The 25,400-nt window shown below is 44.6% G+C and overlaps 1 protein-coding gene across 1 annotated transcript in view; it reads right to left on the bottom strand.

The window, feature by feature from the left end:
* Positions 1-25,400, bottom strand: part of kif13a (kinesin family member 13A) — a 350,954-nt gene that overhangs the window by 79,558 nt on the left and 245,996 nt on the right. Inside the window, 9 exon segments of the mRNA XM_038796988.1 lie at positions 231-363; positions 1,131-1,282; positions 1,446-1,619; positions 5,519-5,677; positions 5,941-6,090; positions 8,286-8,432; positions 11,569-11,731; positions 14,055-14,265; positions 22,618-22,793. Coding sequence (XP_038652916.1) covers positions 231-363; positions 1,131-1,282; positions 1,446-1,619; positions 5,519-5,677; positions 5,941-6,090; positions 8,286-8,432; positions 11,569-11,731; positions 14,055-14,265; positions 22,618-22,793 — 1,465 coding nt within the window.

Below are 25,400 nucleotides of genomic sequence, written 5' to 3'. Positions count from 1 at the left end.
AGTTGCTTCACAAAGATGGATACGCAGTCTTCTAAAATTTTAATACATGCGCAGATCATAATCATATGATGGAAAAACAGAAAATACAAATTTTATTAGATTGGTCTAATTAATATCAGCCCTAGACATATTTGCCACTTTTTGGAGATTGTATTGCCATCTTCCATCTATGTAAACTAGATTATAGCAAATGTTGTCCCTCAACTACCAATATTTAAAAGTCCAAGTACCTGTCTAATCTGGAAGACACCCCCTGTATTGACATCCTTGGCTTGAGTCAGCTCCACTGCAGTGTACTCTCCCAGTTCATTCAGTTCCTGCACCGAGATCCACATCTCAATCCTACGTGTGACTTCACTCCACCTATTCCAGCAAAAAAGCCAACCACACTGTGATCAGTCTCCCAAACATTGCTACCTGGCCAATAAACCCCAGAAAGCATGTTACCTTGTATTCCCTGGATCAAAACTCGCAGAAAAATAATAGAATGATATTTCCCCATACGTGCTTTTGGGCAGAGACGTCACCATTGGAAAAATGTTAAAAATGAGGTTTAAAGTCAAGAGTGAGGTGCCTTTACACACCTGACAGTTTTCCCAAGAGTGCAGCACATCTTACACTAACTGGGTGAGGCTCGACACATCTACTGCAGTAAACATTGCTGCTGCACAGCAAGCACAGTAGAGAAGAACATCAGAAGCCTCCGTCACTTAGACAGTTGTAGAGATGTAGGGTGGTTGACAACACATAACGATGTAAGACAATATTTTAAGATTACAGAGGGAATTTAAACACACGAGAGGGCCAAGGGGGAACACAAAAGAAATAATTTTTTAGGGATTTTTTGTTGTTGTTTGTTTTCTAAAATTGAAAACCCGCCTCAGCTTTGTTGATTTACTGGGGACAAAAGTAGCAATTCAGATATAAAATAATACGGTGTCACCCAATCCTAACAACATACTGAGAGTAAAATATTTGTAATTTGATTTGAACATTTGTATTTGGAAGTCGGCATCAGAATATATAATAAAACAGAACCAAATAACTGAACAATGTAATGATATGAGGCTTCTTTAAGAAATTTAAATTACGTACATTAACTGGATTAATATGCACAAGCTGCTCTGTACCTGTCACGTAGAGTGCGTGTTTTTGCTTGTAGTGCATCAACTGCCCAAGTAGACTTGCCATTTCCCGCACATCGATGGCCCCAGACTTCGATGGCTAGAGCGCCTTCAGAAATAAACTCCAGAAATTCCTCCGTAACGTGCAGCATAAAATCCTGAAAAACAACGCATCAAGCCATCAGAATTTACATCAATTAAATACCATTACATATGTTTTCTCGGTAGCTCTTCTAATGATTCAAGCGTCAAAACTGTTACTGCGGTGCTTTTTGGTTTCATCCAATACAGAGTAAAGACATTTAGCTGGCAGCAGCTCACCTTACTGTGGTCAAATGTCACCGTGTACTGAATGGCCTTGTTTCTGATGGATGGCATGTCTGGGTTGACCATTGGAGGTGCGACTGTTTGGTCAGAGTGATCCCAGAAGATGTATTGGCAGAACACAAAGTTTGAGAGATTGAGGGGCAGACCCGTTGCTTCTTTTATTTTTACCTGTTGAGATAATGTAGCAGCTTTAGTAGCTTCTCACGAACAGGAACTCTCATACTCATAACGGACATAACCGAAACAGCTGGCACAGTTTAGGACAAGTATTTACTGAGACACTTTGGGGTAACATGCATGTTCATGCTATATCGTGAAGAAATCGCCTCCATTAATTTAACCTTTCTAAATATATGTAACAAATCTCTTGTGGCACTGTTTACAAGTAGTATGTCTTTTTTTTACAAATTTGGAACTTCACTTCAGTGTTTGAGACTTATGAATTTTTCAGAAAGTGCTTCCAAGTCAGACTTCTTTAGTGGCAGGCCTCATAGGTAGCCGAGACATGGGGCTGGATTCTCCGGTCACCGACGCTGAAATCGCGTTCTGTGATCGCCCGGAGAATCACAGTTACTGACGAAATTTGTGGTGGCACCCTTTCACGCTGCTCTGCGGCGCAGAGTACAGCGCGCCACGTATTGACGGCCTCTGGACATTGCCTGTAGCCCGCCCCCCCGATGCTCTGCCCCCGACCGGCCGAGATCCCGATGGCGTGAGACACGTATGGTCTCACCCGTCTGGAACTCGGCGTGGCGGCTGCGGACTCAGCCCAGCGCTGTGAGAGTCGGGGGAGGGCCAATCATTGGGCAGCGGGGAACATTATTCGGGTCTGGGGGTACTGTGGGGCGGGGAGGGGTACTGTAGGACTGGGAGGGGTACCCAGGGCATGCAAGCCGGCCGAAGTGGGGGACTATTTCGCGGGCTGGGTTCGCGTGCGGCCGGCGCCATGTAGCATGGCGGGGCCATTGCAGGCCGCTGCCGTGCGTATGCACAGCCACACACCCGGCAATTCCCTGGGGTGTATCGGCAGCTAGAACCGGGTGCTCTATGCTGTCGTCCACTAGCCCCCAGCAAAACGGGGATCAGAGGCCGATATTGCGCCATTTTTACCGTTGCTACACCAGCGTGGGGACATAGCCCCAGAATCGGAGAATCCAGCATCCGATTCTGCACTCCCAGCAGTCACTTTATTTGAAAGTGTCCTTTCAATCCAAAATTCACTCAAATTTAGTACCTATTTATAGAATCTAATTTTGTTTTAGTACCTCCCTGCCAAATTTCAATGACTGGCATCTGTCACTTCTCCAATTCACAGCCCACAGTTCTGTCAATTATATACGTGACCAATCAGAAAACTGGTATATGGGTTGTAACCCGTTGATATTTACCATTTTAATGCTCACCAGACCTGAAGTAGAGCAGCCGACATCAGAGAGCTGTCCATGCACCTATTTCACAAATCCAGAGCAAAGCTTCTATAGAGGCTGATGGTTCAATTGCAACCACACACATTGAGGCACGATTTTCTGTTAAAATATCGCTTACCTCAATGCACTTGCAGCAGTTACCACGTGTCTATATCCCGCAGAGTTAATAAGCGGAATATTAACTCCTGCAACTTCAAATATTTCTGAATTTTTGAAAACTTATTTCCAATCTCGCAGCAGATTCCTTGCCGAGTTGTTGACTTGCCACTAACCCACACATGTATATCCTCAGGTATATGTTCTCCTCTCCCCAGGTTTATGTTTGAGACACAGCTGAAAGGGCACTATGCTCAATATCAAAATTCACCATCAGCGATGTAGGTGACTAATCTCAACCAGTAACAAAATTGTGCGTTCTGGCCCATAGCTTCCTGGACCCTGATGCATGACTACCTCCTGTGGAAGGTGGAATTCCTTTTGCTCTGAAATCATATTGTGTGGAATGCTCCAGCAACTATATGAAGGACTGCATTGCACTGGTGCTGAGGAACAGACTGATTTACAAAAAAATGAGGTAGTAAAAATTTGGGGGATGGAGAAAAGTGGGAAGGTAGGGTAAGGAAAAGTAAGAAGGAAAGAGAAATCTGATATCAATATAACAAGAAAAACAGGGAGGTTATGCTGGAACTGTATAAAATGTTGGTTAGGCCACAGCTAGAATTGTGTGCGCAGTTCTGGAATCACATTATAGGAGGGTTGTGATAGGACTGGAAAGGGTGCTATCACATCTCTCCCCCCCCAGGCCTCAGAGACTCAACATTACATTCTCATCCCCAACTTCAAATACCTCCATGGCTTCAGCTTTCCCCATCTGCACATCAGTCGGAACACTTACATTTCATTTCCTGCTTCCTCTATTCAACCATCAACTAGTGCTCCATTCAACACCAATCACTACCTGCTGAAATCCTTCACTCAGCATCTCCAACATGTATCTTATGCACTGCCTTCTAAAGCCCCTCACTTTGACTTGCTTTCAGGTATACTTTGCCTCATTCTTCTTTCTTCCCCCACACTTGCAAAATGCTCATTGTCTACCCCTCAATAAAATGTCCTGAGATGGCCTTCTGTATGAATGCAGCAGGACCACAAAATATTTGTTCCAAGATTTAAAATTTTTTTTAGAGCACCCAATTCATTTTTTCCAATTAAGGGGCAATTTAGCGTGGCTAATCCACCTACCCTGCACATCTTTTGGGTTGTGGGGGCAAGACCCATGCAAACACGGGGATAATGTGAAAACTCCACACAGACAGTGACCCAGAGCCGGAATCAAACCTGAAACCTCGGCGCCGTGAGGCAGCAGTGCTAACCATTGCGCCACTGTGCTGCCCTTATGTGTTCTATGCATCTTTCTAACTCACAGTTGAATTCCATTATTTGAACAAGCATAAATATCAAGTGCAAAAAAAATCTCACTTTCTTTCCTGGGTTACAAACCCAAGATGGTCCTACAGCTACGTTGATAAGTCAAGAAGTTTGCACATAACACTAAGCTGGTAACTTACTACTGTTATTATGCACACTGCCCATTTTTTCTTCTGAGTAATTGCCAGCATAAAGTCTTGCATACCACACTGAGTTCAGGTCACATTAATTTTAACTGGATTCAATCATATAGTAGATTGCGTGGAAAAAAAGTGGATTAAAAGTCAAGCAACATATTCATCTCAAATTTATGAAGTAGAAACTTAGACCTTTATAAAGTGGCAATATTTAAGAAAATTGTATTTCATAGAATTTACAGTGCAGAAGGAGGCCATTCAGCCCTTCGAGTCTGCACTGGCCCTTGGATAGAGCACCCCACTTAAGCCCATGCCTCCACCCTATCCGCATAACTCCACTTAACCGTTTTGGACACTAAGCACAATTTAGCATGGCCAATCCACCTAACCTGCACACCTTTGGACTGTGGGAGGAAACCGGAGTACCCGGAGAAAACCCACCCAGACATGGGAAGAACGTGCAGACTCTGCACAGACAGTGACCCAAGGCGGGAATCGAACCTGGGACCCTGGAGCTGTGAAGCAACTGTGCCAACCACTGTGCTACCATGCTGCCCCATGGGATTGGATATCGTTTCAAATTGCATTTCTTAATCGGAAGGACAATCTGTACAGATAAATATATAAAGCAATGAGGCTGAAAAGGGATCCAGGTTCAATTCCGACCTTGGGTGACTATGTGGAGTTTGCACATACTCCCAATGTCTGCGGGGATTTCCTCCAGGTGCTCCGATTTCCTCCCACAGTTCAAAGATGTGTAGGTTAGGTGGATTGGCCATGCTAAATTGCCCCTTAGTGTCCAAAGGTTAGGTGGGGTTACAGAGTTAGGATGGCCCGAGGAAGGATGCTCTTTCGGATGGTCGGTGCAGACTCGATGGGCCCAATGGCCTCCTTCTGCACTGTAGGGATTCTATAAAATATCATTAAAAATTTTTTTTGTCCAACCTTATATGCAGTGCTGTGGAAAGAAATCACCAAAGGATAAAAGGTGCTCATAACAAACAGTAGATTGTTTTTGTTGGTGAATCAACATTTCCAAAGGCTTTCGACGACCAAGGGGTTTATTCTCACTTACCCTGCAGGTTAGTTTCTTTGCCATGTGCACAATTTCACCATTATTATCCATGACTTCATAGCTTCCACTCGAATTCTCTGAAGAATCATCACCACCATCCGGACGCTCTGGAACCACCCCACTAACTCGCATCACTTCCACATGGAGCCGGCCAGCAACCTCGATTTCGGAAAACAGCCACAAAATATTCACCATGTTATTCAACTGCTTCAGATTTAATCAGATCGTTTTGGCAAACTATTTCTTGAAAATTTAACATGTTGCACTCTAAATGGTACAGAATATATACAGCAACATGCAGTCACTTTTATCTTTAGCCTAAGATAAAGAAATACTGAACTTTCGATAGTTTGAAGAATTTAGGCAAAGTTTCAGAAATGCTGAGCATCGATTTATTATGCCTTCATTAGGTCAACTCTCACCTCCCCCTGCTGACTGATGATGGGAACAGCATACTGAAGTTTCACATCGTGGTAAAGGCACTCCAAGAAGACATTAGCTACACCAATCAAGTTGTGGTTTTCCTGCGCCTCGTAGAAAGGATCGCCGTGTTTACTGAGAATTTTATTGTACTGAAATAGGGTAAAAATAATTACGATTATAATCAAAAAAGGAAGTTCCTTTCACTTCGGAAGGGAAGGGGTGGAACAGGAATTTTAGGCAATACCTTTGGCAAGGCAATTCTGTATTTCATTCTGAAAGATACATCGCTACTGCCACCACCCCATGAGTTAGAGATTTATCTAGTGAGTAAGTGAACCAAATCATAGAATCATAGAATTTATAGTGCAGAAGGAGGCCATTCGGCCCATCGAGTCTGCACCGGCTCTTGGAAAGAGCACCCTACCCAAGGTCAACACCTCCACCCTATCCCCATAACCCAGTAAACCCACCCAACACTAAGGGCAATTTTGGGCACTAAGGGCAATTTATCATGGCCAATCCACCTAACCTGCACATCTTTGTGACTGAGAGTCCGGTTTGGAGCACCCGGAGGAAACCCACGCACACACGGGGAGGGCGTGCAGACTCCGCACAGAATGTGACCCAAGCCGGTATCGAACCTGGGACCCTGGAGCTGTGAAGCGATTGTGCTATCCACAATGCTACCGTGCTGCCGGGTTAGAATAGCAGGGTTTCTGGTTTGGCTGCATTAGTTGACCTGAGCAAAGGAAACTAACACTGGTGCTTGGATTGTCTGCAATAATCCTAGTTTTGGAGAGGAAAGAATTCGCGGTAACGAAAGGTACTATACAAATGCAGTGTCCCAAAGCGCTTGGCAGCCAATGAAGTAAGTGATGCTTGCAAATGGCAAGGTTTCACAAATAGCAATGTGATAATGACATGATAATATGTTTTTTTGCGCCGTTGGTTGTGGGACAAATATTGGTCAGGGCACTGGGGAGAATGCCCCTGCGTTTCTTTGAAACAGTGGCAAAGGAAGTGTTACGTCCACCCAAGGGAGCAGATGGGGCCTGGGTTTAACATTGCATCTGAAAGATGCCACAGCTCTGACAATGAATCATTCCTTCAATGCTTGGATTTTGTATTTAAATCTCTACAGCGGTACTTGAACCTACAAACCTCCAGACATGAACCTCCGACATAAGGATATCCAGTGAATTAGAATCAGTGATGGTCAAGTCTGCAATTTAATTAGGTGCCAATTTAGCTACCTCATGTTACAAGCCATGAAAACAACAATGGGAAGAGACCATCCAGTCTCAGGTTCGCCTGACTTTCCATTTAGCCCCTCCCACTGCAGCTTGGCTATTACTAAGAACTCACCAGCATGGGAATTCATGATTACAAATTTAAGTTCAATCATTACAATCTTGTAGTCCAGGATTTCCCAAACTTTTCCAGCCACAGAACAAATTCTTTAAAAAAGAAATTCTCTAATTACGTGGCAATATAGCGGAGCCAATCCACCTACCCTGAGTTGTGGGAGTGAGACCCACGCAGGCAAGGGGAGAATATGCAAACTCCACACAGACAGTGACCCAGGGCCAGGATCAAACCCTGGTCCTCAGCGCTGTGAAGCAGCAGTGCTAACCACTGCACCACAGAGCCACCCTCCACTGAACCCATTTGAATTCCCCCAGAGAACAGATGGAACCCCTGAGAAACATTATTATTATATTGAAGAATTAAACCACAAAAAAAAATGATTATTGCACAACAGGTATAAGCATACAAAAATAAACTTCAAAAGAATTTCTAAGTTTTATATGTATACATTTGTTATAATAAAAAAGTCCTGTTATTTAACAAATACTTCCAAGTCTTTTGTCATTTTTAGTCGGAGCACTCGCTTGCACACTCTCTCACCCACAGGCATCTTCACCCACACACTCAGTCAGACCCTGACCCACCTCTCAGGCCCCCAATGCCCCGGCTCTAGTTCCTCCCAGTGCCCCACATCCCCGAATTCAACTCTTCTTGGGCTCCCGTGACACTGGCTTCCCTTGGACCCCCGTGTCCCTGGTTTCAGCTCTTCTCAGGCCCCTGGGGCCCCAGCTCCTCTTGGGCGCCCACGACGCTGGCTTCACCATCTCCTGGGTCCATGCTGCACTAGCATGGCCTGGGGCCAGACCCAACTCAGAACCCCTCCAGTTTGGGGACCTCTGTTCCAGACCGCAATGTCCAATATAGATATTCTATTCCTCTTGCCAATAAGCAAATTTTAATAATCACAGACACTAGGCAGAATACATGTGATTTTTCTTTACAAGCAGTTCTGGACCCAGTAATTCCTTGTACTCACATATTCAACCATATCTTTCTCCTTCCAATCCTGATAGAGGTCTCTCATATCAATCAATTTGTTCTCTAACTTCTCAATGGCCCAGACCTGGGTACCTTTCCCCTTGCGTCGTACTTGAATGGCTGGCTCACTCACAATTGCTCCTCTCTATTTTGAAAAAGAGCAGATTCAAAACTGTTTACAACGCATAAAGTGCAGATTATCAGCGTAAGACATACATTGCTTTATCAATCTAGGAATTTAAAACAAATAACGTGACGAGCTGAAATGCAGTGTACATTGAGTGCCGCAAGTCTCGAGACAAAAATAAAATCTTGTGTAAGAGTCAGCAGGTCCATTAGCATTTAAAAGGAGGCAATGCAGATTAATCTTTTGGTTTGGACCCATCGTCAAAGCTCACAAAAAGGTAAAGTCCTTTGTCCCTCTCCATCATTTTTGTATTAGAAAGGCAAGTGGCCAAAACATGTGGAGCTCGAAAAGAAAAGACTGGAAGAAGGGACCGAGATAAAAGCACAGCAAGATGCTCAAAGGGATTGCTGAGGAGGCATCGCTGTGTGTGTGAAAATGACAGCAGACGTAATGAAAATGTAAAGCTAAGAATGAAAAAAAACATTTCTGTCAATAAACTATTTCACTCAACTATCTAGGGTGCTCACCTACTGGAACCATTGAGCATCAATAAAGAAAAGATTAAGCTTGCATTTGTAGAACACCAAGCACATCCTCAGAGCATCCCAAAGAACTTCACATTCATTACAAATAACATTTGAAGTGTACTCATTAATGTCATATATGGTAATGTAGCAGCCAATATGGGCACAGTTTTGTTCCACAAAAAATAGTGAGCTACATGTCCAGTGCTGAGGGGGATGGTGGTGGGGGGGGGGCACTGTTGGTCAGGAGGCCATTTTACAAAACTCATCTTCCCAACAATTGCATAATTCACCTTTCAGTTATTTGGAATAATACAGAAAGCTGGGATGGCAGACACATGGATCTTTAAAGTGAACTGATATCGAACATGAAAAAATGTTTCTTTTCTACAAGACAACACGTGGAACTCTAGGCGCAGAATCATAGGCAGAATGAGAGTTACAGCAAATATTGACTAGGCCTGAAAAATGTACCATGTACCCTGTTTTTAAAATAAACTGGCTTGAGTGTGGAGGTGAGAGGTAAAAACAATACACAAGGTTTTCAGGAGATAAATTATGAAAAGGATGTTTTCATTAGTTGGCAAATCAACAACAAATTACTGCAGACTCAAAAAACACCAGAGGAAGAACAAAGTGGGAAAGTCAGAAGAATCTTTTTTCATTGAGCTTTCTCGGAATGTGGAGTGGTTGACCCCAGGTGGGTACCGAACCAGAGACTATAAACATTAACTAAAATAAATTGACGCAGGTATGATAGGCTGAATTACCTCTTTCTATGGTATAACATCTTTGATTCTGTGTGAAGTATTAATATCAATTCTGGGAACAAGTTATTTTAGAATAAAGTGTTCTTTATCCCTGATAGGAACGCAGGATCCAATAATGGCCCAAGATTATTCTACTAATGAAAAGCAGGAGAATTTAAGAGTTTCTGTAATGAATGACCAGCAACAAAAAACACAGGAATGTGTTTCTCTGCTATGGTTTTGTTAGTAATTTACTAAAATAATACAAATATACTGATTAGTATTAATACTAGCCAAATGTCACAAAAACAACCTTAACTAAGTCCTGGAGATGCAACTTGCAAAGAGTCAGACAGACTCGACACGGTAACTCTGTTTCTCTCTCCACAGATGCTGCCAGACCTGCTGAATATTTTGTTTTTATTCCAGATCGCCACCATCCACCTAATTGTGTTTTTATTTTAGTGCAACTTCCACTATGTCAACTATGTATTTATCAACAATGTAAGCTTTAAAGTTAGCGCAATGGGCTTCCTAAATGGGGCAGTGGGTATAATTTCTGGCATTTAGATCAAAACAATTTCCCTATGCTTAGATTTTTATTTTTCCCTCAGATGCGAACCAGGCTGTCCTGAACTTTGGTGTCATATTTAGCCCAAGATGAACGTTTGACTACATATATGCGCCACCACCCAGTCTGCCCATTTCCATCTCTGTAACATTAGCTGACTTTACCCCTTCGTCTACTCATCAGCTACTGGAACCTCATCTGTGTCTGCATGTGGGTTTCCTCCGGGTGCTCCGGTTTCCTCCCACAAGTCCCGAAACACGTGCTGTTAAGTAATTTGGACATTCTGAATTCTCTCTCTGTGTACCCGAATATGCGCTAGAATGTGGCGACTTGGGGCTTTTCACAGTAACTTCATTGCAGTGTTAATGTAAGCCTACTTGTGACAATAAAGATTATTATTATTTATGCCTTTTGTTACCTCTAAACTTGACTATTTCAACATATTCCTCATCCGTCTCCCACATCTCAAAAAACAAGAGCTCATCCAAAACAGTGGTGAAGGATAGAACTGGAATACCAACTTTATACACTTATAGGCTCACGTTTACTGAGACACATTATAGACATAGATCTCCTAATCCAACAGCCAAAGTTCCAGTTTGCTTCTATGTATGGGAGTATAAATGAATCCGAGTTAATGTCCACTATCCATGCACCTTTAAAAATTCAATTACTATGCAATTAATGTCAATGTACTAACTCACACTATACCCCTTTTTACCCTTCGCCCCTGTATTTGCTGACCTACAATGGCTCCCATTTAAACACCTAGATTTTAAAATGACCATTCTTGGTTACAAATCCCTCCATGGACTCCTCCTTCCCTTTCTCCGTCATGTCCTCCAGCTCTATAACCTTCGAAGATATTGGTGTTACTCTAATTCTTGTCTCTTGGACATCTCCAACTTTAATCACTCCACTATTAGCCGCTGTACCTTCAGCTACCAAGGCCCTGAACCGTGGAATTTCTCCCTAAACTTCTTAAAACTTTAAAATCCATCTTGTTGACAAAGGTTTTGGCCCTGTGCCCTAACTTATCTTTATGCTGCCCAGCACTGAATTTTTGTTCCATCATGCTCATGGAAAATAAATTAGGGCATTTTCCCCATTAAAGGTACAGTATAAGTGCAAGTTGGTATTATTGTTCATGATGACTCAGGCAACGTTGCCTTTACTGAGCAGCCCTACTTTTCCTGAGGTGGTTGTAATGAACCTTCTTGAACCATTCCATCCATATCTTCACCATCAAGTGGTATGCAAGTTCATTTTGAGGGCAGAGAGAATAAGTTATGTCGCAAGAACACGGTTACCTTCTTGTTAGCACTGAGATTTGCTGCTGGGATTTGCAGAGTGACTTGATAATCTGTCTGCTTATTCATCTCTTCAGCCAGGAAGTTTGCTTCTCTCACTAGAGTATTAGCTTTCACTATTTGCTCTCTCAACTTTGAAAGACTGTGACGGAACAGCTGATCTCTGCAACAGGAAGGAAAACAACAAAATGAATCAAATTCCTCTTTCCCCACAAACATTTCCTGATTATGGATAATGGGAAATGCATGCTAATGTAATATTTCCAAAAGTATCACTTCTCGCATTTATACAGAAGATCCATTGAATTTGAGACTTACCACTGCGCGTAATCAATGAGCACAGCAATGTGAAAATATTAAGTAAAAATGCCTCTCTAAACTATTTCAATAAGCATATAGATTCTTGTTCTAGTATACTTCCCTCATTATTTTGTTCAATGCTTTTTATATTGAAATTGAATTGGGCTATGTGAGTGTTTTTCCAACACTGGGAAGGAACATTGGACAAGACATTAACCCCCCACTAGCTAATTATACTGCTACCCAGATAAAAACAAACATTTCCCTGACGCCATTGAACTGGCACTTCTCCAGCATTCCCACACAAAGAGCAGACATCAAACAGGACATTCTTTGAGGCACTAACTACGATATAACACCCTTAACAAACGTGATGCAAGAATTGAAAATTGCTGACTGGTCTAAGGCATCACTGTGATGGAACCTGTCACTGAAGTCAACCAGTCAGCTCTAATTAAATGTGAGTAAACTCCAGGCGTTGATGCTATTCGACCTGAATACATCAAGCCTGGGAACCCAACAATCCTGCAGCATCTGCACAAGCCTTTCTGTCTCTGATGTGTGATGTAAAGATTGCGATCCTGTACAAGAACAAGGGAAACCAAATGATTACAACAACAATCAAGGTATCTCCCTGCTGAGTACTGTGGAAAAGCATTTCCCTGTATTGCCCTCCTCAGACTGCAAATCCTGGCTGAATGCATCCACCCCAAGGCCCATTGTGGTTCCAGAACTGGAGAATTTACAATTGGCACAGTTTTCTCAATCTGGCAGCTGCAAGATAAATGCTGAGAATTATTATTATTATGTATTTCATTCTTTGATTGATCTCACCAAGGCTGCTCAATGTTATCTCCTGTTTCCGTGAGGCAATGATGGGCAAGGTCAATATGGGAGGGACAATATTGGAACCATTTGAGGTCCACAGTGATGTCAAACAGGGTTACATTCTGGCACCAGCATACTTTGGCATATTCTTCTTTTTGCTGCTATCAAATGCCTTCAGGTTATCTACAGAGGGTGTTTACTAAGGAAATCCTTTTTGGCTTGCTCACCCGAGATTCAGGACAAAGGTGCAGCAAGTTCTCAAAGAGTTGATCTGCACTGTCGATAATGCACGAGCATGGGTGCATGGTGGCAGAATCTGCCCCTGAGGTTAGGTGAGGTTACGGGGTTGGGGCAGGGAAGTGGGCCTAGGTAGGATCCCACAGAGGGTTGGTGCACACTTGATGGTCCAAATGGCTTCCTTCTGCGCTGTAGGAATTCTCTGATTCCATACAAATGGACAGACCCTTTCACGATGGCAATGAGTTTGGTTTGACCATCAGCATCAGGGAGACAAATGTCATGGTTCCGGATGTTGTTATTCTAGCATCTATCAGCATTGACAATGTGATGCTGGAGCATATAAATAGCCTCACATATCTAGTTTGGCATTTGATGTTAAAATCAACACACATCACAAAAGCCTGCAGCTGTTACATCCAGCTTGAACTCGGAAAGCCTGAAATCCCCAAATTCATTAGGATATGCTCAATGACAAGCCAATGATGTCTGCATTGGTTCGCACAATCCATCGGATGGATGATAGTTGTATACGCAAAGACCTTCTGTACGGTGAACAGAACACAGAGTCATGTCTTCCTGGGCATCCATACCTCTGCTACAAGCAGGATATGAAGATAGCAGACACTGACATTGATAACTGGGAGAGAGTTCCTGACAGCTGTTACCTCTGGAGGCTAACTGTTTGGAAGGCCATTTGAAGAGGCAAGAAAAAACAAAAAGCTCAGCTGGCTGAGAAGGGAGTCCAGAGAACACAGGCGACCTAATCAGCCCAGTGACACCTCTGCAGCGAATGTGGCTGAGACTGCCATTCAAAGTAGGGCTCCTGAGCTTGAAACAGAGTTGACCCCCTTGTCTCACAAAAGGCTACCAGAGAGCCAATTAAACAGTAATGCCAATTAAACACCAATGCAGTTGGCTCAAGGTTGCTTGATCATTTTTTTCAGCCCGGAACTGTGCAAGAACCAGGAAAACACTGGCAAAACATAGTGAAGAGGCCAAGAAAAATTATAATGAAATTCTTTTACACAACTAAGACCTCGTCATGTTCTCGCCCTAAGTGATCAAACATATACAAGCCAGTAAGACGAAATTCCCACCTCTCATTTAAACACCCGTACCTCTCTTCAGACCAAAGTTTCACTTTTTGTTGTGCAGTTTGAGAGATGAATGATAACCTCTCCATGCTGTGCCGGTGCAGCCGGTCTGGTGACAGCTGTTGACGAAGGAGCTCCAGCTCACGCTCATACATTAACCGCTGTTCTTCAAGTGCATTCCGTTTCTCCTCCACGTACTGCTTTTCAAGAATCTGCACAACATTCTGAACAGGGTCTGCAAAATCAGGCAAAAGCCAGTTTGCATTAAATCACATGATCCATTTTTAGTGCAGTATAGCTATCAGTATTTTAATATGCAAACACAAGGATTAAAAAAAATACCGTTATATATTACAATCCCGATGGGGGAGCGTAACCCAAAATTACCAATAACCAAATAACCATAAAATTAAGAAATTACGATCAAACTCTTTTGTAACCAATGCAAATTAAACACTAATTAACAGGCAAATGATACTTCGTATAAATAGGCAAATTGCACTTTAAATAGTGATACATCATAGATACATTTTACACAACTCATAAAAGCCCACATTACTCCTTGTACGAATGTGACACCAGGTGCATCTCACAGCCTTTCCAACTCAATTGATTCAGCCCTCGGGTTGTTTTCACCAGCAGACATCTTCTATCAGAGGTTCCTGGATATGGTTAATGCTGACAAAGCACATGTCTATGAATGCTTTCTCATTTGAGTCATGTCAATCTTGATGGCGTAGCTTTCCAGAGTACCTTTTCAAATGATCATTCAACAACTCCAATTTGTGATCTGATCCTCAAATGCAAGCTCTCAGCATTTAAAAATTTTTTTTTTATTAAGGTATTTAAAAGTTTTTATAATAATAACAATGACATAAACATGGAATAATAAACATTTCCACCCCCATCCCAATCTTCACACACCCCAACCATAAAACAACAATCCGGCCCTCTCTCTTACACTGTCATGTGTGCCCGGTGGACGACCTTAAATTGTAACAGGCTAAGCCTGGTACATGATGAGGATGTATTAACCCGGATTAGGGCATTCGCCCACAGACCCGCCTCTATCTCTCCTCCGAGCCCATCCTCCCACTTGTCCTCAAGCTCCTCCACTGGAGTTTCCTCCGCCTCCAAAAACTCCTGGTAAATATCCGATACCTTCCCCTCTCCCACCCAGGTGCTGGAGACTACTCTATCCTGTATTCCCTGTGGCTGCAGCAGCGGAAAGGCCGGAACCTGCTTTCTCAGGCAGTCTTGCACCTGCAAATACCTAAACCCATTCCCTGCTGGCAATTCAAATTCATCCTCCAAGGCTTTCAAGCTGGGGAAGCACCCATCTATAAATAGATATCCCATCCTTCTAATTCCTTCCCTTTGCCAGCTCTGGAACCCACCATCCAGCCTACCCGGTACAAACCTATGATTATTACAAATCGGGGTCCAAACCGATGCTCTCTCCACTCTCTTATATCTCCTCCATTGCCCCCAGATTCTCAGAGTCGCCACCACCAGACTCGTGGAGTATCGGGCCGGCGAGAACGGAAGAGGTACCCCCCCCACTTCCTGATCATGGCTATATCAGCCGCCCAGTAGTAATTGCAGAAGTTCGGCAGCGCCAACCCACCCTCCCCCCGACTGCGCTCCAGCAACACTTTCTTCACTCGCTGGGTTTTACCCGCCCACACAAAGTCCAAAATATCCTCATTCAACCGCTTGAAAAAGGCCTTTGGTATGAAGGTGGGAGGCACTGAAAGACAAACAGAAATCTGGGGAGGACCCTCACTTTCAGTGTCTGTATCCTCCCCGCCAGTGATAGCGGGAGCATGTCCCATCTCTTAAAGTTCCCGTTCATTTGTTCTACCAACCGGGATAGGTTTAACTTGTGCAGTGTCTCCTGAATTCCCAGATACCGAAAGCTCTTTCCTACATTCTAAGCGGCAGTTCTCCCAGTCTCTTCTCCTGTCCTCTTGTCTGGATCGCAAACATCTCACTTTTCCCCTTGTTCAATTTATACTCTGAAAAATTGCCAAATTCCCCCAGGATTCGCATTACTTCCCCCATTCCCCCCAATGGTTCTGAAATGTACAAGAACCCCCCCCCCCCCCAAAAAAAACAGCACTTTCGAGGTCCGAGAGGATCTTAACGCCATGGTCAACGGCCAGAGCAAATAGTAACGGGGAGAGGGGGCACCCTTGCCTTGTGCCTCGGTGTAGTTTAAAATACCTCGACCTCAGCCGGTTCGTACGCACACTCGCTACTGGCGCCTGATAGAGCAACCGCACCCAGTCAATAAAGCCCTCACCAAACCCAAACCTTCCCAGCGCCACCCACAGGTAATTCCACTCCACCCGATCAAAAGCCTTCTCCGTATCCATCGCTACCACCATCTCTACCTCCTCTCCTTCTGAGGGCATCATAATAACATTTAAAAGCCTTCGAACATTGGCCTTGAGTTGCCTGCCCTTTACAAATCCCGTCCGGTCTTCCCCTATCACCCCCGGGACACGGTCCTCTATCCTTGTGGCCAGTATCTTAGCCAGCAGTTTGGCGTCCACATTCAGTAGAGAAATTGGCCCGTATGACCCGCATTGCTCCGGATCCTTCTCCCGTTTCAGGATTAATGAAATTGAGGCCTGCAACATTGTTGGGGGGAGGACTCCCTTCTCTCTTGCATCATTATATGCCCTCACAGGAGTGGGGTTAGGTACGTTTTGGCGCAGCCATTTGGGCGCGGCTGTTGTGGCGCGGCCGTTTTGGCGCCGGACGTTTTGGCCATAATAACATTTCTTTATTTGTAAATTAGCCTCAGTTGTGTGGAGGCAGCCCACCGTCGATTGAAATACGAACTTGGCATGCATCATCCCACCATATGGAAACTAATTGATGGCCTGCGTAAAGTACAGAAAGGTAGAGATGCATATTATGAAAGGTTACTAGCCGGCCATGAACCGCAACAAAAACTAAAAAAGTATAGAGATGCAGATAAAAGAATACATGAAACTGTTCTTAAATTTGAAAACATGGATGCTATCGAGTACTTGAGGAGCCTTGCTCATAATTACCAAATCAACTAAACTAAATGAACTAATTTAAGGTTTTTAACTAAATGAACTAATTTAAAGTTTTTAATTTACAATAAAGTTAGTTTAAAAACTTTTTAAAGCTCATCTTTTAATTTACAGTTTTAAGCTTGCTTTTAAGTCCTTCCTTCGAATGATACTGAATCTTGCAACAATTAACTAGCCACAAAAACTAAAACAATTTCTGTCGTCTGCGCCCAAACGGCCGCGCCAAATTGGCTGCGCCCAATTGTCCCATGGCGCCCAAACGGCTGCGTCCAAACGGCCGCGCCCAATTGTCCCATACCGCAGCAGTGGGCTCAATATCTCTGAAAACTTCTGATAGAATTCCACCGGATAGCTGTCAGGTCCCGGGGCCTTGCCTGACTGCATGCCCTCCAGTCCCTCGATTATTTCCTCAATTTCAACTGTGGCTCCCAGCCCTTCCACCAGATCCTCATCTACCCTCGGAAACCTCAACTGATCCAAAAACTGCCTCATCCCCTCCACCCCAGCCGGGGCTTCCGACTCATATAGTTTACTATAAAAGTCCTTAAACACCTCACTCACCCTCTCTGAGTCCAGGACAGTATTCCACCCTCTGCTCTTTACTTTCCCTATCTCCCTGGTCGCCTTCCTTTTCCTGAGCTGGTGCACTAACATTCTGCTGGTCTTTTCCCCATACTCATAAATCACCCTCCTTGCTTTCCTCAACTGTTCTACCGCTTTCCCTGGAGTCAACAGCCCAAACTCCTGCAACCTCCGCCGCTCCCTCAGTTGCCCCGCGTCCGGGGCCTCCGAGTATCTCCTGCCCACCTGGAGTCTCTCCTCCACTAACCTATCCCTCTCAGCCCGTTCTGCCTTTTCTCTGTGGACTGGTATCGAGATTAATTCCCCTCTGACCACTGCCTTCAAAGCTTCCCAAACCGTAGCTGCAGAGACCTCCCCATATCATTTGTTTCCAGATAGTTCTGGATGGGCTTGTTAACCCGCCTACTGATCGCTTCGTCCGCTAGCAACCCCACATCCAGTCTCCACAGCGGGCATTGTCCGCTCTCCACATTAACCCGTAGATCCACCCAATGTGGGGCATGATCCGACACTGCGATTGCCGAGTACTCAGTATCCACTACCCCCGGTATTAGCGCCCTGCTCAGAACAAAAAAGTTGACGCGAAAGTATACCTTGAGGACATGTGAGAAAAAAGAAAACTCCTTCACCCGTGGCCGTGCAAACCTCCATGGGTCTACTCCACCCATCTGTTCCATAAACCCTTTCAATTCCTTTGCCGTGGTCGGCCTCCCTGTCCTGGATTTTGACCGGTCCAATTCCAGATCAATGACTGTGTTAAAATCTCCTCCCATAATCAGGTTATGTGACGCTAAGTCTGGGATCTTACCTAAAACCCGCCTCATAAATTCCACATCGGAGCATGTATGTTGACAAGTACCACCCGCACCCCCTGCAGGTTCCCACTCACCATTATGTACCTATCCCTTGTCTGATACGATTCTCCCTGCCTTGAAAGCCACTCGTTTATTGATCAAGATTGCTACCCCCCTGGTCTTTGAGTCCAGCCCTGAGTGAAATACTTGGCCAACCTACCCCTTTCTGAATCTCGTCTGGTCCATAACCTTTGGGTGTGTCTCTTGTAGCATTGCCACCTCCGCCTTCAGCCCCCTCAAATGCGCGAACACGCGAGCCCACTTGACCGGCCCATTCAACCCTCGGACATTCCATGTAATCAGCCTGGTCCCCTAGTAACAGTTCCTCCCCTGTCAGCAAAGCAGCACCCCGCTCCCCCCCTAGCAACAGCACTAGAAACCCAACCCCACAAGTCAAGCTCCAGCTTAACACCTGCTCACCCCCCACTGTGCTTCCCTGAGTCAGCTGACCCATGCTGACTTGATAGCTCCCACCCATGGCACCAAGCAGTCTGTCTCCCCATTGTTCTCCCCCCTCTCGGACAAACATATTAAAAGCATCACATTCCCCAGTAAACAAACATCAGAAAAAAGTGAAGACAGCCACTTTTGAAAAAAAAAGACCACCCAAAATCAGAACCAGCCCCCTCTAGCCAGTTCCCTGCAAGACAAAGTTAACTTTAGCTATCACAACAGCCCCTCATTACACATAACACTACTTATACTTATACAGCTCAGCACAACAAATCGCCACCACAGTACTCTCCAAGGCTTCAGTGTCTTTTAGTTCGCCTCCAGCCTTTTTTCATTAATAAAAGTCCATACTTCGTCTGGTGCTTCAAAGTAGAAGTTCCGTTCCTCATGTGTGACCCACAGACGGGCTGGGTACAACATCCCGAACTTCACCCCCTTCTTATAGAGGGCCGTTTTTGCCCGTTTAAACCCAGCTCACCTCTTGGCCAAATCCGCGCCTAGGTCCTGATAAATGCACAGCTCACAATTCTTTCACTTGCTGCTCCATTCCTTCTTGGCCCACCGCAGAACGTGTTCCTTGTCCAGGAATCGGTGAGAGCGTACCACCATGGCCCTCGGCGGCTCCTTCACTCGGGGCTTGTTCGCGAGGGCTCTGCGCGCTCTATCCACTTCCAGGGGCCAAGGGAACGCCTCAGCCCCCATCAACTTCTCCAACATGTCCGTCACATAAGCCCTCACATCTGATCCCTCACTGCCTTCAGGGAGGCCGACAATTCTAAGATTCTGCCTCCTGGACCTGTTCTCCAGGTCCTCCAGCTTCTCCTGCATTCTTTTCTGGCGGTCGTTCATCATCTCCATCTTGGTCTCCAGCACGGTTATGTATTCCTCGTGCTCGGACACCTTTTTCTCCACCTCCTGGATTGCTCTTCCTTGGGTCTCTTGATTCTGCACAGCTTGATCAAACAAAGCCTTAATTGGGTCCTGCATGTCCTTCTTCAGCTTGGCGAAGCAATCTTCAAAAAACTTCACCAGCTGCTCCGTCGACCATTTACATAGAATTTACAGTGCAGAAGGAGGCCATTCGGCCCATCGAGTCTGCACCGGCTCTTGGAAAGAGCATCCTACCCAAGGTCAACACCTCCACCCCATCCCCATAACCCAGTATCCCCACCCAACACCAAGGGCAATTTTGGACACTAAACCACTGTGCCGTCTCCCCGTGGCCCTTGCTCTCTGCCATGCTTTCCCGCGTTGCCAGCTCCACTCGCGTCTTCCTTGCAGGACTTTGCCTTCTCACACGGCCACTTCTGGTCCAATTCTCCATACGCCAGAGGGGGATTTCTCCTCACTGTCTCACTCTTCACCGATTTATCCCATAAAATTCAGAAATAAACGGAGGAAAAAGGTCCAAACGTCCGTCACAGGCAGGAGCTATCAAATGTGCGACCTACTTCTCAATGGCCGCCACAGGAAGTCAGCTCTCAACTTTTTTTTACACGTCTGTGCTAGTTGCACTACTTTTTGGGATTTATTCCCTTTTAGTTCGTTCAAACTTCACTTCCTTAAGAGCTCCTGGAATGCTATTTTTCTTCTTACTGCCTAACAGAAAGCTGACCTTCTCGCGAGGAGCTTTGCGAATTTGCCCTCAAATGAATTTGGTGTTCCTGTCCATCTGTCTGTTTTCTCTTTGTGCCTCCACCTGTATGCTGACTAAAAGAGCGATACTGAGAGTAGAGCAGGGGAGTTAAAAGAGTGCGAGAAAGAGCGAGACTGAGAATGGAGCCGGGAGATAAAAGAGGGCGAGAAAGAGTGAGATGAGACTGAGAGAGGAGTTCTAGCTTGGGAGTTTGGAGCTCTTGAGGTGACATCAGGATTCAAAAGTGATGTGCGGAAGTGGAAGTGGTTGATTTTCTACATACAGTCGGATACATATTTACTATTTTTATCACTTATGGTTTGTAAGGTCTATATTTTGTGGTCTATAGTTTGGAAGGGCTATATTCTGTACTAACGAGGACCAGGGAAGAAGATTCATTGACATTATTTTATTTAAGTATCTTCCAAAAGATATAATTTAAAGGGGCAAGTCATGGCAGGTGAGCTCAATACCATGGTGTACATGGTAGCATAGTGGTTAGCACAATTGCTTCACAGCACCAGGATGCCAGGTTCGATTCCTGACTTGGGTCACTGTCTGTGCAGAGTCTGCATGTTCTCCCCGTGTCTGCGTGGGTTTCCTCCAGGTGCTCCGGAGTTCCCCCCCCACAGTCCAAAGATGTGCAGGTTGGTGGATTGGCCATGCTAAATTGTCCTTAGTGTCCAAAATTGCCCTTAGTGTTGGGTTATGGGGATGGGGGTGTGGGCTTGGGTAGGGTGCTCTTTCCAGGAGCTGGTGCAGACTTGATGGGCCGAATGGCCTCCTTCTGCACTGTAAATTCTATGAAATCCTTCCTGTTGATGCTGTTGTCAGACCAAGGGTCACCAGATCATATGGATCAGTATTTCTTATTATTCAAGAAAATTACAATTGATCCCATTACAATTGATGTAAACTTTTAAAAGTCTTTTTCAAACATCTTAAAAACAATTACAAATTCCACAGACATTTTAAAGAAATCACACATTTTCCTCAGTATACTGCTGAGTCAAAAGTCGCCATATTTGGAAGGCTAGTCTTCAAATTATAACCTCCAAATCCAGCAGTCGGATGTGCAATAAGTACAACAACATTTGTTTCTATAGCTTCCAGAAGAAACAAGGGCATTTTAAAATAATTAATTCAATATGACAGCCATGGTTCAGTGGTAGTACTCTCATCTCGGAGTCAGAAGGTTGAGAGTTAAGTCCCACTGTTGGGGTTGGAGCATAAAATCCAGGCCGATAGTCCAGTGCAGTAATGAGGGATTTCTGCACTTTCAGATGAGATGGTAAAATGAGATCTCTCTCGGCATGGGAATTACACTCTAGTGGTTCATTTGTCTGATGGCATATATCTGGAGACAGCCTAATTTTAATATTATGAACAAGACCGTGTGGGCAGCACGGTAGTATTGTGGATGGCACAATTGCTTCACAGCTCCAGGGTCCCAGGTTCGATTCCCGGCTTGGGTCACTGTCTGTGTGGAGTCTGCACATTCTCCTCCGGGTGCTCCGGTTTCCTCCCACAGTCCAAAGATGTGCAGGTTAGGTGGATTGGCCATGCTAAACTGCCCATAGGGTCCAAAATTGCCCTTAGTGTTGGGTGGGGTTACTGGGTTATGGGGATAGGGTGGAGGTGTGGACCTTGGATAGGGTGCTCTTTCCAAGAGCCGGTGCAGACTCGATGGGCCAAATGGCCTCCTACTGCACTGTAAATTCTATGAAATCTATGACCCAGACTTGATAATTACCTACGACTGGGTGGGATATCCTACGATGCCTCATGAAACTTGGGTAAACCTGTGGCAGAAAACAATATCTGAAAGGAATAACAGACACAGAAAGTAGCATATTTCTCAGATAGGGTCTTGAAAATGACGCTTAAGAAGGGCCCCCTATAGTGATCAATGGGGTGGGGGCAGTGGAATGTGGTCTTTATGCCATCACCATTCTAGAGATTGAGAGTTTGCCTCAGAATCTGCTGCTCACCATTAGTGCTGAGAGCTTTCATCATGACTTCCATCTGTGCAAATTCATAATTATAGTCTGGTTCAGATGATGCTTCACTTGCTGTCTCCACGTCCTGGTCCGTGCCACTTTCTCGATTTGCCTCACTCTCATATTCTTTTAATTTGTCTCTCCTCTTCCTCATAGGTAGGTTAATTCTATTTACCAAAAACAAAGTTGGTTGAAAAGAAAATACAGCTTCATTGATACAACAACACATTTATGAAGTGATACATCAAATGCTTGGTTAACCAGGAAACCCACATCTGGATTCTCCTAGAACTTTTTGTTCTTCCATTTATGGTAAATTTTCACTTCCTAGCCAGGATAATGGCAACTAAGTTATGGAACACTCCCACATCCAATGTTAAATTTAAGCATTCTCAAAATAGGTTACCTCCTTTAACACTACCTTGCCAAAGTTCCTGAACACCACTAATTCTGCACCACTATTTCCAATTGCTGACAGTTTTATAGCTTGAAATTGCTGAATTATAATCAATTTGATAATGTGAGCTGCTGCCCAATCTGAAATAAGTTGAAAATGCCTAAATTTATTTCACATTGGACGGCTTCAGCAGGCAGATAGTACAGATCAAGTCTGACTAATCTAATTGAACTTATTTTGAGGGGGGAAGTGCAGAAAGGAGGGTGTTATTGTTTGCGGTTGGAGGTGTGTTTTGAGGGGGGCTAGCCCTGGTCACTGTGAGGGGGTCCTCCATGGGCCACACGGTGCTCGCTCAGGCGGTCCCTCACCCCATAAGCAAGGGGCCACCAGCTTTTGCTGGGTCATCTCCCCACAAAAGGAAGGCCATTGCCCCCAACCACTGCTGGTTGCTGGGCGAAATGAGACTCTTAAGCGGCTTTTAATCAGCCAGTTAAGGGCATCAACTGGTCTCAGGGCAGGAAGGCCGCTGTCATCCTTCCTGCCCCTGATTCAATCGGAGAGAATTGGGAAAGCGATGGGCACTCCAACCGCAACTTCCCTCCCAATTTGATCGTATCGCTCCACCATCTTCCAGCCCTCTCCTGAAGACTGGGTTAAATTCTACCCATGGAGTGGTGATAAAGGCAATGCGACAAGTGGTGCTCACCAAGGAGATTCTCTTGGGCCTCAGCTTTTCACTATTATATATATATATAAATCTCAATGATTTGGATGACCGAAGAAAGCCATTTATCAAAGTTTGCAGATGACATTGAGTTGGGAAGTTGTGAGAAAGGAACAGGAAGTTACAAAAGGACATATACAAATTAAGTGAATGAGTAAAACCGTGGGAGATGGAGTTCAATGTGAAGAATAATGAGATCACCCATGCTAAAATAAAGAAAGACAAATTGAAATATGTTCTTCATGACAAGAGACTAGGACCTATGGAGGAACAAAGGGATTTGGGTCTCATGGTAAACAAATCACCATAACTCCATCTACAGCTATAGAAACGTTAGAGGAATGTTAGCTATTATCTCAAGCGGCACAAAGAGGAAACAATTATGCTCCAATTGCACAGAGCCTTAATCAGATCCCATTTGGAGCACCATGTGCGATTCGAAGCACCAAAGAAGGAATAAGAATAATAATTTGGCCTCGCGAGTGTACAGCGCAGGTATACAAGAATGATACTGGGGCTTAAAGGATTAAATTTTGAAGACAGTTTTTATAAACCTGGGTTGTATTTCCTGGAGTTTAAAAGGTGGAGGAGTATTCAGAAGTGCTAAAATAATGAACAGATTTGATAAAGTTGATAAGAGAATTTACTTTGGGAGGGAATCCTGAATAAGGGGCACATTCTTAAAATTGAAGCTAGACCATTCAGGAATGCAATGGAGAAGCAATGGAACTGTGGAATTCATATCTTCACTGGATCAAATGAATTTTTTAACGCTATAATCTTCATTAGATGAGATTATTGAGAGATTTGACTGAAAAAGGGGTAAATGGATTTGAGGTGCAGGTCAGCTATTTTTGAATTGAATGCTGAATGGGCTTGAGGACCAATGGCCCACTCCAATTCTAATGTTCATATCAGTCCAAGTTGGATTTGAACCAAAATCTCTTCGATGGAAGGACAACCTTCAACAAAGGTCTTCAAAAAAAATATTGTTGCAATATTTCAGGACGGTACAAATAAACCTTTACTGCAAAGTTTATCTTGCATCTACACCAAACCACATTAATTTTCTTCCTCCTCACAGATGGATTTCACTCCTTTCTAATTGATACTTCCCTACGGGTGAAATTCTTCACTCACCTCCGGTAGCGGAGTTTTCGGCGAGGCAGAGAATCCAGCATTGGTGCCCATTCCTGAAGCTCACCCCCCCCTTCCCGACATCGAGATCGAGATTTGCGTCCATGCACTTAGCGGGCCGGGCGCGTGTCCGGTCCGTTGGGATTCTCCAGTCCTCTGGGCCGGAAATCACGCAGGCAAGAATTACTACAGGCAAGCGGGACCCTGACGCGGTGGGCCTTGCATGGGCCAAGGGGGTAACTCTTTAAGGGAGTTGCCCCCAAAGTCCATCCGAGGTCCACCCTCCCACACATTGCAAAACCTGGACATCCCACCCAACTCCCCTCCCCAGTGACCCCTAAAAGAAGGAGATATCCTCCAGGACCCTCCTAAACAAGGAGACCCCACACAGACTGCCTAAATAGACACTCCTCAAAGACCCCCTAAATAATGAGACCCCCCTCCAAGATTACCAAAATAAGGAGCGTCCCCCATAGACCGTCCAGAAAAGAAATCCGTCAGGCAGGCCCCAGAAAA

This window comes from Scyliorhinus canicula, chromosome 5 (genome assembly GCF_902713615.1).
Source record: "Scyliorhinus canicula chromosome 5, sScyCan1.1, whole genome shotgun sequence".
Taxonomy (NCBI): domain Eukaryota; kingdom Metazoa; phylum Chordata; class Chondrichthyes; order Carcharhiniformes; family Scyliorhinidae; genus Scyliorhinus; species Scyliorhinus canicula.
This window is presented reverse-complemented; position numbering and strand designations above follow the sequence as displayed.